The 19,194-nt window shown below is 34.8% G+C and overlaps 1 protein-coding gene across 4 annotated transcripts in view; it reads left to right on the forward strand.

Annotated features, from left to right (window-relative positions):
- The window catches only part of IPO9 (importin 9), a 31,953-nt gene extending 15,774 nt beyond the window's left edge, over nucleotides 1-16,179 (forward strand). For 2 of the 4 annotated variants that reach the window (XM_058174525.1, XM_058174527.1), the window contains exons 12-24: nucleotides 256-362; nucleotides 2,425-2,564; nucleotides 3,245-3,404; nucleotides 3,587-3,813; nucleotides 4,311-4,459; nucleotides 4,989-5,117; nucleotides 6,211-6,486; nucleotides 6,678-6,844; nucleotides 7,509-7,642; nucleotides 9,172-9,291; nucleotides 9,877-9,981; nucleotides 10,835-10,911; nucleotides 15,186-16,179. In XM_058174525.1, coding sequence (XP_058030508.1) covers nucleotides 256-362; nucleotides 2,425-2,564; nucleotides 3,245-3,404; nucleotides 3,587-3,813; nucleotides 4,311-4,459; nucleotides 4,989-5,117; nucleotides 6,211-6,486; nucleotides 6,678-6,844; nucleotides 7,509-7,642; nucleotides 9,172-9,291; nucleotides 9,877-9,981; nucleotides 10,835-10,911; nucleotides 15,186-15,296 — 1,902 coding nt within the window. In that variant the 3' untranslated portion in view covers nucleotides 15,297-16,179. Of the gene's footprint in view, nucleotides 1-255; nucleotides 363-2,424; nucleotides 2,565-3,244; nucleotides 3,405-3,586; nucleotides 3,814-4,310; nucleotides 4,460-4,988; nucleotides 5,118-6,210; nucleotides 6,487-6,677; nucleotides 6,845-7,508; nucleotides 7,643-9,171; nucleotides 9,292-9,876; nucleotides 9,982-10,834; nucleotides 10,912-13,565; nucleotides 13,643-15,185 lie in introns of all 4 variants that reach the window. The other 2 variants (XM_058174526.1, XM_058174528.1) reach the window with 1 other exon arrangement.
- Nucleotides 16,180-19,194: the final 3,015 nt, after the last annotated feature.

The following is a 19,194-nucleotide window of genomic DNA, read 5'->3' on the forward strand; positions in this document are numbered from 1 at the left end:
TTCAAATTCTTCTAATGTTTGCTACGTTGAGCTCTATTCTCTCCCCATCCTTGGCATCCTTGTATTTCATGTGAATATCTAAAATATTTCAAGATGCTAAATAGAAGAGGATTTTGTTAATATTTTTTGCTGACTATAGACTGTTTTGAAGCTAATCACTATAACTGCTAACTTCATTATCAACAAAGAATAGTGATATGAAGGTTCCCTTTACCTTTTCTAGAAAATGTGAGCTATTGTCATACTTCTGTATAGGCTGTGGCAGCTGATTTCCAGAATGAAAGTGCAACAGCTTTGGCTGCTGCAGCTACAAGACACTTGCAGGAAGCGGAGCAAGCCAAAAATACTGGTGCTGAACATTGGTAAGAAAACAGCTTCTATAGGTGACAGTATCAGAATATTTAATCCATAATGAAACAAATTAGTATTATATACCTTATAATCAAGTTAGAAACGAAAAAATCTAGAATTAGAGTAGCTGCCTCCTCGTTGACCATTATAAGTTATTTGGGTACATTAATAAATAAGCTAAGATGGTTCATAAGGCAGAATAAATGCTAGTTTTCTACACACTTTTTGCTTAAATTACAGGAGAATAAATCACCTGATTTATTATCATTTTTAATATTGCTCAGAAGCTAACCTTTCTTCCATAGAATGCTGAAAGGCATTGGCATTAGGAGATCATATAAATGCAGCTGGAAGATACTGATAATGTTGGTGACACAAGATTCCATAATACTCAGCTCTGAAGTTTAACAAAATAATTACATGGATATTATTACATAACAATCAGCAAAAAATACAATTATAAATAAGATTGGGCACTGATTAATTGCCGGTTTCCTACTTGTTTTGATAATTGCTAAACACTGTCAGTTTCTACGAAATGAAGATTGGATTTTGCTTTGTTTTTCGTAAAAAATAGTGAATTCTCTAAGCAGTGGCTCTTGTGACATCCACTTACTGATTCGCTCTGCAGAAGTTACAGAAACATATATCTATCCTCATAGATCTCATTTACTTAGACTATTATATTCTCAATTGTCTGTCCTCTCCTTTCTCTTAGTCATGTACTAGATTTGAAAGAATGCATATCAGAACAGAAAAATGGGATTTAAGATGAAAATGGAAACAAATGAATTTTTATGATTATCATAGTGATCCACACTATATGGAAAAAGCAACCAAATCTATTGCATAATTATATTTACTGTTCCTAAAATAATCACAGGATATGATATATACATACAGTATATAACCATGATGGTGAACCTATGGCACACATGCCAGAGGTGGCACGCGCCACCCTCTCTGTGGGCACATGAGCCGTCGCCCCAGTTCAGCTCCATTACACATGGGCACACACCTCCCACTGGCCAGCTGGTCTTCAGGTCTGCCGCGCATGCATGGAGGGTGCGTGCGGGGCTCTGCACCTGCATACATCTGGGACATGTGGGGGGTGTACATGCATGTGTGGGGACAGGGACACGTGAGGGCAAGCGTGCATGCGTGGGGGGCACGGGGCCCCACACGCACATTGCATTTTGGGGGTTCGGGTGCGTGTGCATTCGCATGCACGTGCACATGCTTTGGACACTTGGTCCAGAAAAGGTTAGCCATCACTTGTATATAAGATATAGAACATATAAAGTTTGGCCAAGGGTCAATACTTGTCTTATTGCCACACATAATAAATGGTGTTTCCTGGTTCAATGCCATTGAGAATAATTCCAAAGAATATTATACATTAGTTTCTTTAAATAAGTTACTTTCAGTAAATATTTTTGTTTTGAATTTCTAGACATAAATATTCTAGCTGTATTCCAATATTGATCAGATAATCCAAAATACTTTTAAATCTTAAGCGTTTGATAGTAGCTGCCAGCTTGGCTGGTTTCAGAAAAGGGTTGCACTAATTCAGAGAAGTTATGGGATCAATGGATATTAGTCTTGACAGCAGTTTGATTGCCTTCAGCTGGGTAACTAGTGTCTTCCTTGTGCAGTTGGCTGGCCAATATGACTAGATGAGCTGGGATCCAATCCAACAGGACATTGCTTATATTTTTATTCCTTGTTAATTTAATTAAACCTAATACTAGAGAAATTAATACTAATACACTAAGATAAATAGTAAAACTAATTATATGAAAATAGTATTTATACTAATCCAATATACAAGTTACCCTTGCTAAACTACATCTGTAACAAACTCTATCTCAAATATTCATCAGTTAAATAACATTCTTCAAGTATATAACAGCTCATATTTCCAAATAAAGTTAAAATAACGACAGTATTATTTATTTTATGTATGGTAACCCAACTATTATTTTCTTAGTTTGCCATTGGTTTTCTACCGCTTTTTAGTTATCAAGTAAGAAAATTGAATATTGGAAAATGTAAGTAATTTATTCTTTGCAGGTGGAAGATACATGAAGCTTGCATGCTGGCTCTGGGCTCTGTCAAGTCACTTATCACAGATTGTGTAAAAAATGGAAGGATACATTTTGATATGCATGGATTTCTAACCAATGTTCTTCTTGCTGATCTCAACCTATCAGGTACTTATGGTTGCCTAAAAATAATAAAAAAAGAGAAATTCAAAAATATTTTCAAAATAATGTATGGATTTTGGATAAATTTTAAGAGAATGTTTGTGGTTATGGACAAATTGTATGGCATTTAAGTAGGTGTGAGTCCTTTTATTTATACACAGGATGAGATTAATTCAGAAACATTCTTCCAAACATAAAATCAGATTTACAATTACGTCATTTAATGAAAATGTCAAAGCAGAAAAGGAAGTCATTTTAATTCTAGCCTGCGAATAGAAGTTTGCTTTGATTCATTCAAAGCTCTGGTAACATTACCTATGTCTTCTCTTTGTCAACAGTCAAAAAGTAAGGAATACAAACACATTCTTGTTAACATAATGGCAAGTTATCCTTTCTGTTAAAATCCATAGAATAAAAACGATCAGATACATTTATTTATTTGCTTCAACCTATACTTGGAGAATTAAAGAAGTATGCTGTATTACAATGTTAATTAGGTGTGCACACTTTATACCGCTAGGCTACAACACCTATCATGTTTATGTGTAAAAAGATAACTTCTTTTTTACTATCTCCAAGTATGTAAACTGTCTCACTAATATATATAGGGCCTGTTACCAAATGGTAGTTTTGATAAGAGAACTACAATAGCAATAACATTATGGTTTGGGTTTTTTTTCTTACAGTTTCACCTTTCCTTCTTGGCCGTGCTCTTTGGGCAGCCAGTCGGTTCACAGTTGCAATGTCTCCAGAGCTCATTCAGCAATTTCTACAAGCAACAGTCAGTGGCCTTCATGAAACACAACCTCCTTCTGTGCGAATTTCTGCAGTAAGGGCTATCTGGGGGTATGTAGCTGAAGACCTGTATTAGTTGAACAGTAGCATAATACCATGATTTAATTTTGAGAATGTCTAATACTTAGAATGGTGAAGACATTGAATGTATGATTGTGAGAAATGTGTTGTGTTACAGTCTTATCAACAAATATAGTTTTATAATTTTTCTTCTTAAAATGTTTTTTTCCTAGCTACTGTGACCAACTGAAGATTTCTGAAAGTACCCATGTCCTACAACCTTTTCTTCCTAGTATCCTTGATGGATTAATCCATTTGGCAGCTCAGTTTAGTTCCGAGGTTCTCAATCTTGTGATGGAAACTCTTTGCATTGTCTGCACAGTAGATCCAGCCTTTACAGCAAGTGTGGAGAACAAGATTTGTCCCTTCACCATTGCAATATTTCTCAAATATAGTAATGGTACGTGCTCAGACTTGCTGTTGATTATGATTACAGATGATTATATTCAAAGAACACTGCTGATTTCAAATATTTTTCAATAAAGAAATTGGATTACACTGGTGTTGGTTTTTTCAGTATTTTATTAAAAGGCCATAGGGATATCTATCTTGGTTTTAAAAAAAGCTTATCAGAAATATTATTAAGCCAATTTATAGAAAATAGCTGCTTTTTGTTATGCTTATTTCCTACTGTGACAGGTAGCATTTTAGCATTCAGAAAATTGCTCAAATGGTGAACATGGCTAGTTACAGAACACCCATTTATTAGAAGGAGAACTGATAAACTTGGCTGAAACTACCCAGCAGTGTAATATTCTAAGGACGCATATGAGTTGTGTGTTAGCTAGAATACTTGTTAGTAGACAGGGTGATGTTAGAGGCTACTTTTTCTTATTATAACATTATGATTTTACTAGGATATTTATCCTTAGTAATTGATATCATTTCTTTATTTAGATCCAGTTGTCGCTTCTCTTGCCCAGGATATTTTTAAGGAACTAGCACAAATAGAAGCCTGTCAGGATGCAATGCAGATGAGATTAATTCCAACTCTTGTCAGTATCATGCAAGCTCCTGCTGATAAAATTCCAGCAGGACTTTGTGCAGTAAGTATACAGCCATTTTTCTCAAAATACAGAAACATTGAATGACTGCTGATTTAAAAAAAGAAATATTTGTTTAAGAACAAATTCCTAATGAAAAATACATTAAAGCTGAGATCCTCCGCAAAGCCAAACAATATAAGTATTAAATAGTCTTATATATTCTAGAAGTCTAAAAATGAAAGTATAATTAAATCAATTAATATAATATAATACTTAAATTAATAGCAAAAAAGACAATCAGGTAATAATTTGGCATTCCATAGTTTCAATTAGCAATTTACAGGAGAACATAGTTTTAAGTAATTAAAAAGAAAAGCTGAAAACAATATGAATCTTCTTACCAACCAAATGGTAGGAAGATTGTAGAAGTGTTATCTTGAATAAGTTGCTTCTAAGTTTTAGAAAACAAAACGACACTTGCTTATTAGTTTTAATTACTGTTGGATAAACTAATCTTACTATTGCATCATGTCATCTCCCCCACCCCCGCACTTGTTAGTTCCCACCTCTGATTTCTTTTCTTTTTCAGACTTCAATAGACATATTAACAACTGTTGTAAGAAATACTAAACCACCTCTTTCGGACCTCTTAATCTTCCAAGCTTTTCCTGCTGTGGCTCAGTGTAGCCTGCACACAGATGACAATGCTACCATGCAGGTAATATTTTCTGAGTGGCTGTTCAGTCATTTGTATAAAGTTTCTGTATTTAAACCAACTGGAGTCATGATGATTAAGATGCAGGGATAAGTTGACTGCAAATGGCAATCGATTCCATTAATGAAATTTAAATGGCTTTTTAATTTTTATTACTACATTATTTAAACCCAAAGCAAATCTTTCACAACTGAAATTTAGTTTTCTCTAAGTTTCGGTAATAGCAGAAAAATTAGTATAGGCATCTATGCAGTGGGACTGACAAAAAGGCATTGCAACTGCACAATACAAGCCCCAGCCTATTGTACTTGCATCTTGATATTGGATACAAATATGTAAAATATACTGTATTATCATATCATGATGTAGTTTTTATTATTTTTCACTCTTACAACACTTAGCAATGTTTTCAAATTTTACCTGTTTTGCTCTTCCTTTTTTGGTAATTCGTTTGCTACAGTATCTACCTACAGAAAGCAGAAAATTAAAGGTTGATATAAGGCTGATAAATGCTATTTAATTTCAGATAGTTGACATACTTTGAACAAGCTTCATTAATCTTATTTTCAGGGGAAAAATAACACTTGTTCAAGCAAGTTGATAAAATATACTTGTTTAAATGCAACAAGCATTCTGGAAAATATCCATTTTGGCTTTATTTCTTTGTGTACCTGTTCCTACCATGCCAGCACTTAAATTTAACTAATTCATATGAATAACATTAGGCATTCATGCATGAAAAGATGAATAACCTTTTATAAGGTTATACCTTTGATCCACCTGTTTGGATCATCACATGGGTCAATTTCATCCTTTGGATGTTTAGATTAGAAGTCTAAACATTGTAACTTTTCAAGAATTGTGCCAAATAGAGTTTATTTTATTTTTCAGGCTTAATACCTAGATCTTTAAAGGGGTTTTGTGAATAAGTGAAGCAAAGTAAGGTCATCCGAAAAGATTTATTGTGGGGTTCTTTTTTTTTTTTTTTTGATCACCAGTTACTATTTCATCCTGTGTGATAAGATTATGTTTGGTTGTAATATCTGAATTCTTTCTAAAATGAAAGATTTTGTGCTTTATTATTATGTTTATTCAGAATGGTGGTGAGTGTTTACGTGCATACATCTCAGTCGCTCTGGAACAAATTGCACAGTGGCATGATGAGCAAGGCCACAATGGACTGTGGTATGTAATGCAAGTGGTGAGTCAGCTTCTGGATCCACGCACCTCAGAATTCACAGCTGCCTTCGTAGGCAGGCTAGTTTCTACATTGATTTCCAAAGTTGGGAGTGAATTGGGAGAAAATCTGGATCAGATTCTCAGAGCAATTCTTAGTAAAATGCAGCAAGCAGAAACACTCACTGTAATGCAGGTAAGGAGGTTGTAAAATAGATGAAAACTGTAATTATTGGAATATTTACCGGTATTTCATGATAATTATCTGAATAATTGTTTGCAAGCACTATATATATATAAAATTAATATTGATGTCGATATTTTATTCATGAGATTGTTTTTTTAAAAATTGAAATTATCGTTATTTTCTTTTGATTCCTTTTGCAGTCTTTGATCATGGTATTTGCTCATTTAGTTCATTCTCAGCTGGAACCATTACTAGAATTTCTTTGTAGTTTACCTGGACCAACAGGCAAGCCTGCTCTGGAATTTGTAATGTCAGAGTGGATGAGTCGACAACATTTATTTTATGGACAGTATGAAGGGAAGGTCAGGTAAGGTTTTCTGTTACTGCAGTGTATATTTCTATAGATGGAAACAAGTATTTAATTGTTTTTTAAAGAATGTAAGAAGTAACTGTAAGAAGCAATGCATATTATCGTAATTTTATTATAATGAATTGTTCAAAGCAAATTGACCTTATACAATCCTTTATATAGTGTTCAAGGATTTGTGTCTTGTTTAGAACACAAACATCTCTTATATAAAGGAGTGGGAATATATCCACCAACAGTTGCAGAGGGCTGGATTTTGTTAAGCATCCTGCCCACCCATTCAAAAAGAAAGTAGAAGTGTTGTCCTGTGTTGGCTAGTAAACTTGGTAATAGGGATTTCAAATTGGGTGGAAAGGAAGAAACACTAGGGGTTATGGAAAAGCACATTGGAAAGAAAAGCCAGAAGGTACCCAGAGAACACCACACATAGAGTAATATAGACAAATATCTTAAAGTCTTGCCTAATCTTTGTTTTTAAAATGCGGTAAAATAAATTACATGATTATTAAAATAATTATATAAACGTTCATGACATAGGTCCTATTAAATTTGGTTACACATCCAAATGAAATAAAATGTTGAAAATCTTCACTTACGTTTTTACATAATATGTCTTGTAGGTAGAATGAAATGAAATGAAATATATTATTTTTTAAAATTTTAGTTCTGTAGCTCTATGTAAATTACTCCAGTATGGTATCAATACAGATGACAAGCGCCTTCAAGATATCAGGGTAAAAGGGGAAGAAATATTTAATATGGAAGAAGGCATACGTACACGATCAAAAGCAGCCAAAAGTGAGTATTGGTATCCGAATCAACAGGACGTATCCTTAAAAGTATTTTTAATTCCTTGTTGACTTTATTAAACAACATCAAGTCTATTTTGTAACTGGTGCAGAGGTGGGTTTCAGCAGGTTCTGACCAGTTCTGGAGAACCGGTAGCAGAAATTTTGAGTAGTTCGGAGAACCGGTAGTAAAAATTCTGACTGGCCCTGCCCCCATCTATTCTCTGCCTCCCAAGTCCCAGCTGATCAGGAGGAAATGGAGATTTTGTAGTAACCTTCCCCTGGATTGAGGAGGGAATGGAGATTTTACAGTATCCTTCTCCTGAAGTGGGGTGGGAATGGATATTTTGCAGTATCCTTCCCCTGCCATGCCCACCAAGCCATGCCATACCCACCAAGCCACATCCACAGAACCAGTAGTAAAAAGTTTTGAAACCCACCACTGAACTGGTGCCAAAATTATTTTTTTCATGATAAATTCATCTATTGAAATTTTGGATACAGATAAGAGAATCTTCAGTGAAAATTGAGATCTTCTGTTCCGTATTCCATTCAGCCTTTAAAATTTCCATACAAACTGCACTTACCAATAAACAAATATTTTAAATATTTTAAATATGTTATAAACAAATATTTATAAAAGCTAATAGTGAATTAAATGGATGAAGACTATTGCTTGACATAGTGTAAGTCGCCCTGAGTCTTTGGAGAAGGGTGGGATATAAATGCAAAAAAATAATAATTTAATTTTATAAAAATAAATGATTCTGAACATTTAAAAATAGGTTCAGAACATATGTCCAAATTTCATTAAAAGCAGTGTAACTTTTTGACTGGAAAAAAATATTTTGCCAAGCATGTAATTGACTATTTTTCTGAACCAATTAAACTATTGTGTACTAAATATCTTATACAAAATATTTATTATGATTTTTTTTAAAAAATATGCCCTGCTATGTCCCGAAACATATAGCCTGCAAAAGGTTAACTTAGAGACAGATGGTTAAAGAGTGATAGTGACAATGTTTGTTCAGACAGAGTAAATATTAACTTTTAATAACAAATATAATAATGAGTATACAAAGAATCTGCATAAACAGATAATTCTTATTTAGCAACTACCTCATACGGGACCATTTGCAGTGATGAAAAATTAACTTCATGACCAATCCATCCATTTACAACCTTTGCAGATCTGTAAAACAAAGGAAAGCTGAAGTAACTTTGTGATAACAGTCAGTTTCTTTTAGAGACCACGTCACTTAACAGCATAGTTGCCAGCCCACTTGTGGTCACTAAATGAGGACTACCTATTGCCAGGCAACTATTGTCAGGGTCCCAGAACAATAGGTTCTCTGATCCTTCTGTAATTGTGTGTGTGTGTGTGTCTGTATGTGCTGACCTTTTATAAAATATGTATTTCAAAAACATACTTCGGAGACTAATAAAACATGAAGCGTTTCTCCAACTGGTTTTGCATTGTGGTTTCTCAGAGTTCTTAATTTCTTTAAAAAATCTGCAATTTTTGGTATCTTTTAGATCCTGAGCGCTGGACCAACATTCCTTTGTTAGTTAAAATCTTAAAGCTGATAATAAATGAGCTTTCTAATGCAATAGAAGCAAATGCTTCTCGACAGACTGCTGCAGAATGGAGCCAAGGTACTATCTTGCTAGGTATCTTATGATCCAACTTGCATGGAATATAGGTTTGGAAGGTCCAAATACACTCAGTCATGGATTAATCACTGTTGTACTGATGATTTTCAATTAGTAGTTATGGGTTATTTCTCCTGATTACAGGAGAAAAAGATGGTTATGGTGGTTGTGGGAGAAAAAGCTATAATATAAAATTAATAAAATATATAAATATCTGACATGCTGCTGTAGTACATAATGTAAACAATGTTCACAGCATTGCATGAGTACCAACAGTATGTGAGCAAGGTTGCAAAAAAAAAATACTGTATTGGGCATTCAGATTAGTAGTCATGTGTTCATAATGTGAATTGTTTTCCTTTTACAGTCTGTTTTATAAAAGTTTGCCTTACGTTCTGGGTCAATTTACTGAGTTAATGACCACAAATGTTTACAGTAAAGGAATCAATTTTCAGTGGAATAACAAATTACTACAATGCTTAAATAAAATTTACTTGGGGACAAAAATGGTAACATTTATTACAGCAGACAGTCAATAAAATTAAATAAATCTATTCTGCTAGTTTAATTTCTTATTTCAATTAACAGAGGAATCCAATGATATGTGGGAAGATCAAGAAGATGAGGAGGAAGAAGAGAATGAAGGATTAACAGGCCAGCTATTGTCAGATATTCTTGCCACCAATAAATATGGTAAGTGAAGCAGTTTCAAATTTGTGAAAAAGCATAAAAAGCTGATTAGAATTTTTTGAAATCAAAGCAACAATAATGTATATGACAGTTAGGATTTGTTTGTTCCCTATTTCAATAAAATAATTTCAGTATAGGTAACTAAACACATTGGTTCCATTTCTAAATCAGTTCCAAGAAACACACAAATTGAGCAACTCTCCCACAATGCCTACGTAAACATATATTCTTTGAAATTTTAAAAAATGCATATGTTCAAAAGATAAATAGTAAGTGAAGCGGATGACCTATATCTGGACAAATGAAGACTTTCATGATTCAGTGGTTCTGCTTGAAAAAGATTTCTATTTAGCATGTTAAACAGAAGGTTTGGCTATGATTGTTTGTAAACATGATATTTGAGTCCTATATGTAGGAATACTGAATCATGTTTGTTTCTTATTTTATCTAACATTTCTGAGAAGTTTTAGAAGTAGATTGAAAATTGGATTGGAGAAAAGCGTTTGCAAAAATGTGTGTATTCATTGTCTGTTCTTACTGTTGTAATTTTAGGAATGGAAATAAAACTTTCGTTATGATGCCATAGAAATGGTGGTCATGTTTATGCCACTTTTAGATATATATTATTGCTGTTAAATAATAGATGGTTAATAAAGAGAAGAAATAAAATCCAAATACATTCATTGTATAGTTTGGAAATAGGATTATTAGTAATTCTGGTCTGTTTTGTTATTTACTGGTTTATTCAATTTCTAAAAAGAAAACAGCAGTTTATAGCAAAGAAGGTATAAGAAGTTTAAGACTTCAGTTCTTTAAGTATGCATCAACTTCACTTTGAAACATATTTGCTTGACAGATGAAGATTATTATGAAGATGATGATGAGGATGATCCAGATTCATTGAAGGATCCTCTGTATCAGATAGATTTACAGGTGGTGTATCTTGGAGTCTGTTGTGTAGTCATTTGTACTTTGAAACTTCACCATCTAGAACAGGGGTGTCAAACTAGCGACGACATGTTGTCACGTGACATATCACAACTTTCTCCCCCCTTGCTAAACTGGGGGTGAGCATGGCCATTGTGTGACTCATCCAGCCTGTGGGCTGCGAGTTTGACATCCTGATCTAGAATAATATTATTATATATTATTTATCATATCTGTTTTTAAAATGGTATCACAAATGGGTTTTTTAAAGCAACACCATGATAAGGAGCAGTATCATTTATGAATCTAAAGATATTTCACAATATGTACACTAAAAGCAAGAGACAGGACAGAATACAGTGCTCAATTTTTCTTTAAAAACAAACCAGTTAAAATCTTGTAGCAGAAAGCAATTGGAGATCCCATTCTGATGGTTGTGGTGACTAAGCCAAGAAAAAAGTGTTATTCTGAATGCAGTGTGTCTGTACCATAGGACTCAGAATTGTCTAAAATCGGGTGTTGCAAGACCCCTAAGTTTTATCTGTTATTCTTAGAAATGCCTTGTTTGAAGAGGCTCATATGCAAAATAGAAAGATGTAGCCATATATAATATAATTAAAAAATTGTGTGTGTTTATCTTCGCAGCTAATGAGAAATTGACTTCAGTTAGAAAAGAATTTAAATAATTCAGTTGAGCTTCTTAGATTTCTTTAGGATTGAGAAGTTATATAGAGCAGGGGTCACCAACCTTTTGGACCTCGGGGACCACTAAATTCATAATTTTAAATCCTGCGGACCACTAATATGAATGTTAAAAAAAAAGATAAATAGTATTTAGTGCAATATAAAAATGCAAATAATTTTTCTACGGACCACCAAAATTTTCTTGCGGACCACCAGTGGTCCATGGACCACTGGTTGGTGACCACTGATATAGAGAACCTCTTCCCATTTTAGGCATGGAAACCTCAGATAATCTACCTTTCCCTTCTCTATATTCTTTCACTCCATTGTTTGCTTGTTTGTTAATTCTGGCAAGTGTCTTAATAATTTCACATCCAGTTTGAGAGCCAGTTTAGTCTAGTAAGGCTCCAGGATAGAAAGTAGGGGACTATGAGTTCAAGTCCCACATTAATCATGAAAGCCCGCTTAACAAGCGGGTTTCTAATTTAACAACTGCAGTGAGTCACGTAACAACAAGACTCAGGCTGAACGCCACCACATGTTTACTGGATCCGTGCCCCTCCTGGTTAGTACTGGCTACTCAGTACTAACCAGGAGGTGACACGAGGCTGGCTCCAGGGGATTACAAATGCTTCTCTGCGGGAGGGGGTCTTTCCCGCGGCCTTGAAAGAGGCTGTGGTGAGACCCCTCCTCAAGAAGCCTTCCCTGGACCCAGCTGTTTTAGGGAACTATCGCCAGTCTCCAATCTTCGCCACGGCGAAGGTTGTAGAGAGTGTGGTGGCATGTCAGCTACCCCAGTACCTGGATGAAGCTGTCTATCTAGACCTGCTCCAGTCCGCCCGCCCGGATACAGTACGGAGACAGCTTTGGTCGCTGGTGGATGATCTCTGAGGGCCAGGGATAGGGGTTACTCCTCTGCCCTGGTCCTATTAGACCTCTCAGCGGCTTTTGATACCATCGACCATGGTATCCTGCTGCGCCGGTTGGAGGGGTTGGGAGTGGAGGCACCGCTTATCGGTGGTTCTCCTCCTACCTCTCTGATCGGACGCAGACGGTGTTGACAGGGGGCAGAGATCGACCCAAGGTGCCTCATGTGTGGGGTGCAGGGGTCGATTCTCTCACCCTCCTGTTCAACATCTATATGAAGCCGCTGGGTGAGATCATCAGTGGCTTTGGGGTGAGATACCAACTGTACGCTGATGACACCCAGCTGTACTTTTCCACCCCGGCCACCCCAGTGAAGCTGTCAAGTGTTGTCCCGTGTCTGGAAGCCGACGGGTCTGGATGGGGAGGAACAGGCTCAAACTTAATCCTCCAAGACGGAGTGGCTGTGGATGCCGGCACTCGGTACAGTCAGCTGCAGATGCGGCTGTCTGTCGGGGTGAATCATTGGCCCGATGGAGAAGGTACGCAACTTGGGCGTGCTCCTGGATGGCGGTTGTCCTTTGAAGACCATTTGGCGACCGCTCCAGGAGAGCATTTTATCAGATTCGCCTGATCCGCCAGTTGCGGCCCTTCCTGGACCGGGATGCCTTATGCACAGTCACTCATGCCCTTGTTACCTCTCGCCTGGACTACTGCAATGCTCTACATGGGGCTCCTTGAAGAGCACCCGAGACTTCAGCTAGTTCAGAATGCGCTGCGCTGGTTATTGAGGGAGCGCCTCGAGCTCCCAAATAAAACTTTCGTTATGATGCCATAGAAATGGTGGTCATGTTTATGCCACTTTTAGATATATATTATTGCTGTTAAATAATAGATGGTTAATAAAGAGAAGAAATAAAATCCAAATACATTCATTGTATAGTTGGAAATAGGATTATTAGTAATTCTGGTCTGTTTTGTTATTTACTGGTTTATTCAATTTCTAAAAAGAAAACAGCAGTTTATTGTAGTGCAAAGAAGGTATAAAAAGTTTAAGACTTCAGTTCTTTAAGTATGCATCAACTTCACTTTGAAACATATTTGCTTGACAGATGAAGATTATTATGAAGATGATGATGAGGATGATCCAGATTCATTGAAGGATCCTCTGTATCAGATAGATTTACAGGTGGTGTATCTTGCAGTCTGTTGTGTAGTCATTTGTACTTTGAAACTTCACCATCTAGAACAGGGGTGTCAAACTCACGACGACATGTTGTCACGTGACGTATCACAACTTTCTCTCCCTTTGCTAAACTGGGGGTGGGCATGGCCATTGTGTGACTCATCCAGCCTGTGGGCTGCGAGTTTGACATCCTGATCTAGAATAATATTATTATATATTATTTATCATATCTGTTTTTAAAATGGTATCACAAATGGGTTTTTTAAAGCAACACCATGATAAGGAGCAGTATCATTTATGAATCTAAAGATATTTCACAATATGTACACTAAAAGCAAGAGACAGGACAGAATACAGTGCTCAATTTTTCTTTAAAAGCAAACCAGTTAAAATCTTGTAGCAGAAAGCAATTGGAGATCCCATTCTGATGGTTGTGGTGACTAAGCCAAGAAAAAAGTGTTATTCTGAATGCAGTGTGTCTGTACCATAGGACTCAGAATTGTCTAAAATCGGGTGTTGCAAGACCCCTAAGTTTTATCTGTTATTCTTAGAAATGCCTTGTTTGAAGAGGCTCATATGCAAAATAGAAAGATGTAGCCATATATAATATAATTAAAAAATTGTGTGTGTTTATCTTCGCAGCTAATGAGAAATTGACTTCAGTTAGAAAAGAATTTAAATAATTCAGTTGAGCTTCTTAGATTTCTTTAGGATTGAGAAGTTATATAGAGCAGGGGTCACCAACCTTTTGGACCTCGGGGACCACTAAATTCATAATTTTAAATCCTGCGGACCACTAATATGAATTTTTAAAAAAAAGATAAATAGTATTTAGTGCAATATAAAAATGCAAATAATTTTTCTACGGACCACCAACATTTTCTCGCGGACCACCAGTGGTCCATGGACCACTGGTTGGTGACCACTGATATAGAGAACCTCTTCCCATTTTAGGCATGGAAACCTCAGATAATCTACCTTTCCCTTCTCTATATTCTTTCACTCCATTGTTTGCTTGTTTGTTAATTCTGGCAAGTGTCTTAATAATTTCACATCCAGTTTGAGAGCCAGTTTAGTCTAGTAAGGCTCCAGGATAGAAAGTAGGGGACTATGAGTTCAAGTCCCACATTAATCATGAAAGCCCGCTTAACAAGCGGGTTTCTAATTTAACAACTGCAGTGAGTCACGTAACAACAAGAAAAGTTGTAAAGTGGGGCAAAACTCACTTAACAAATGTCTCACTCAGCAACATAAATTTGGGTCTTCATTGTGTTCGTAAATCAAGGACTACCAGTATTGAATAAAAAGATGTGCTGCCATTCACTGTAGGTGATTAAGATTAGTGCCTTAACCCCAAATTTTAAAAAAGTTTGTTGCAAAAATTCTGTACTCATTCTTGAACAAATGTTAAACCCATATTTTGATTCTGCTTAGTAAGTTACTTCACAAATCCTTTGACAACTTTAATAAAAACTAATACTCCATTACCTTGGGTTAATAATGTTTTTTCCATCAACTATTAACCATTAATTTCTCTTTCTCCTAGGCTTATCTTACAGAATTCTTATGCCAGTTTGCCCAGCAGCCTTGCTATGCAATGTTCTCAGACCATCTCAATGAAAATGAAAGAAGAGTTCTTCAGACCATTGGCATATAAATCCAGAGTATCGTGATAATATCTAAGCAACATTTTCTTGCTTAGTTCATGTTTTTGACCTAAACAGGGAATACTTCCTTTATTCACAAAATATTACAAATATGATTAATTTTTATTTGGAAGTACTGCTCGTGATTTAGAAGGCAACAGAAGACAAATATGCATGGAGTCTTTGCATTCTGAATTCACACGATGGGAACACTATTCTTCTGATAAACTTTCCAGTTTGGCTCTAAACATTTTTTCCTCCACTGAAAAAGCACTTCACTGACTTTTTACAGCACAGTTTAATGAAATGAGGAAGGAACTGTTTTCACTAGCTTGTTTATTTAGAAACTTGGAAGCGCTTCACACTTTTGTTACGCAGGGTATATTATCTTGATCTAACCAGATGACATTTTTTATATAGACATTTGGAATGAAATGGAATCTGCTTCCAGTCCAATACTTTGAATTAAAACCTGAAAAATACAAATGCTAAATTGTTTCCATTTATAGAAAACCTTTGGGGTTCTACCATTTCATAATTCTGTACTAAAACTATCATGCACCCATATTGAGCAGACTTGCTACATTAAAACTCAGTTCCTGTGGTTACTGATGACTTTTGTTTAGAAACCAAACTTTTTTATATGAAACTGATTGTATTTAACTTGTTTATTTACTTCACAAACCCATTACTCCAAAACTGTTTGCTTTGTTCACACACAGGATTATACAACTGGCTAAACCATAGTTCACAAATTAGTACAAGTATTTTTTATAGGGTAGTAAAATTAATATTACTGGTTACTCTAAAAGTCAGTACACAAATGCATCTCCCAACACCTTTTTGCCTTTTTCTCCCTTTTTGGGAAATGAAATAAAACTATTCAAACATAAATTGGTATTGTTCTTTTTAAAATTCAGAAAAGAAAATGGTACCCTTTGCTTTTGATTAGTACTTAGAATACTGTATTTCTGTATAGATTTGGAAAGCAACTTTCTGTTTAATGTGTACTGCTACATTAATTAATCTGTGTTGATTTCAAACTGTTTGAAGTGTAATACTATAAGAAATTTATTTCTGTGAAATGCCTATTACATGAGTATTTCTGGCTCATGAAAAAGCCAGGACTTGCACAGAGTTACAGATAAGCAGTTAGACACATAGTGTATCCCTGACTTATTGAAAAAGATAATACGTTTGAAGGTAACTATGTAAGTATTTCCTCATGAATGAAGTAAATCTAATAGAAGCTCAATTTTAGGATACCACAAATTTAGGTCTAAGAAAGTGTCTTAAATGATTTCTGCTTTAGGATATTTAATATAATTAAATAACTAATATAATTTTATGTGGACACTGAAAGAGAATTCTTGTCCATTATCATTGGAATTAGAACCCTTTTAGTTTGATTAGAAATGTTAGTTATAATGATAGTGATCATTTAGAAATCCTTTTAACTTGAAACTGAATTTGAAATATAATAATTTATCTGATGTGCTGACACTATTTTTTATAGGACAGTTCCAAAAAACACAACTTATTAATTTTTGTTTCTATTCTCTCAGCAAAATATTTGGGCAAATAGATAAAATAGATGCCTTAAGATTTTTTCCTCCCAAAGCTTGGGAATTTGTAATGCAAAAGTCCAAATATTATAAAATCTTTTCCATTTAAAATCGTTTGCCCTGTTATTTTCTAACTTTCAGGATTTCAAAAGTGTATCCATAAAAAACAAGTATTTTAAATAAAAGAACAGCAAAAATATTTTCATCTTGGATCTGAAGTGCATAAAAGTATATCTTTATTATTTATGACATTAAAACCATTACTAGGGTACCAGAAAAGTCTTCATGTTTATCATTTAACCTTACTAATATAAAAATTACTTGTATTTATTTAAAGTTTACCTTTATTTACTAAGATGGACATAAGACTACCTCATTATTATTACTATATAAATACTGGATACTTGAATAACTACATCAAACTTTAATCAAGAAAATGCAAATAGCTTCCCCTTTTAAAAAATTAATAAACTATATTGTTTAAAGGATATTCTTGATTTTATATACCTAAGAGCAAATATTTCATAAGATTAAAAGTAATTTTAGAATGGGTTATTGCTATTTATAAATATTTTGTCTTATGACATAAAATAAATACTATAAATGTACAAACATTGCCCTTTATTCTATATGCATAGAATAATACCTGTACATTTACGTGTTTAAATAATGAGAAAAAAATGCTGCTCCATTCGTAAAACAGCATCATTGATTTAGCTAATCAAGAAACAACAAAAGCCCAGATTTTGTTTCAACATACCTAGTAAAGTGAAACTCTCCAGCTCTTTGAGTATTTGATTGTCTTTTACATGTACTTTGTAACTTGATGCCTTGTCAGATTCCTATGCTGCTGCAGTAATTGAGTTGTCATATTAAAACAATTTGTGGGTTTATCCCTTTTGAGTTCTATAGTGCTTCTGAGTGAGAAGTCTGCCATTTTTGTCCCATAGGTTATTCCATACATAAATAGACTTGTTTTCTTATATAAAGATTTTATACAAAGGTTTTTATATAAAATAAAAATATCTACAGAATGTATACTTGAAATAAGATGATTTGATAACTATAGTAAGAATCAAGATTAACTTGCAGACCTTTATCGAAATATATGTTAAATATATAAGCGAACAGCATAATATTGATAGAAATGTCTAGTGTCAACTTGGTTTTTATCATTTTCTGCCGTATCCTATTCATAACAGAGTTTTACCTTGCTACTGTTAGATGAAAAACATGTTTTATCATTCCTGGGAAGAAATGATCTTGGGAACATATAGCTTATTGATACAAAATATGAAATGTTTGAATATACAATTTTTGAGTATTATCAACGGTTCTAGCAAGTCCTACTTTGTTTCCTTGACAAAAGCTACAAAAATAATAATACACTTAAGTGTCCATGCTGAATACATTCACCACACTTTTACGTAGTGAAAAATAATAAGCACTTTTATGTCGTAAAAAATGCATCAGTCAAGACTAATAGACAAATTAGTGTTCTTACTTTTGATCACTCCCTTTGATTAAATTCTGTTCAAGCGATGATTTCATTGCCTTCATTTGCAAATGCAACATGGTCTTTTGACATCTTTTCAAAAAGTTGGGAAAGTGAACTGTTTCCAAACCAGAGCATATAAAACATTTCCTAGACCAATTCTAGAATACAGCTCGCCTGTTTGGAACCCTCACCACATCTCTGACATCAATACAATTGAACGTGTCCAGAAATATTTTACAAGAAGAGTTCTCCATTCCTCTGTAAACAACAAAATACCTTATCCCACTAGACTTGAAATCCTAGGCTTAGAAAACTTGGAACTCCGTCGCCTTAGACAAGACCTAAGTTTAACTCACAGAGTCATCTATTGTAATGTCCTTCCTGTCAAAGACTACTTCAGCTTTAATTGCAATAATACTAGAGCAACTAATAGATTTAAACTTAATGTCAACCGCTTTAATCTAGATTGCAGAAAATATTACTTCTGTAACAGAATCATCAGTGCTTGGAATACTGTAGGAATTTAGCACCCACCCCTCTCCTAGAAGAATGACATATTCTAGGAAATATTTAAAAAAGCAGAATATTATACCTTCCTGGATGAGAAAAGGAGAAACATGCTCTTGGAAAGCGGCCCCCACCTTTGTTAATAGCCCCAGAAAGACAAAAGACATCTTATCTACAACACAGAAGACCTTCAGCTCCAGGGTGATGGGATTAAGACATGGCCCTCAGGACATGATAGGATTAGCCTCTACCCATTTCACCACATGGCACCTGGGAAGATTACATCAGCCAGCAAGGCTAGCTAAGACCCCCACCCCTTGGGAGTCTGACAACCAATCA

This window comes from Ahaetulla prasina, chromosome 3 (assembly GCF_028640845.1).
Source record: "Ahaetulla prasina isolate Xishuangbanna chromosome 3, ASM2864084v1, whole genome shotgun sequence".
In the NCBI taxonomy this organism is placed as follows: domain Eukaryota; kingdom Metazoa; phylum Chordata; class Lepidosauria; order Squamata; family Colubridae; genus Ahaetulla; species Ahaetulla prasina.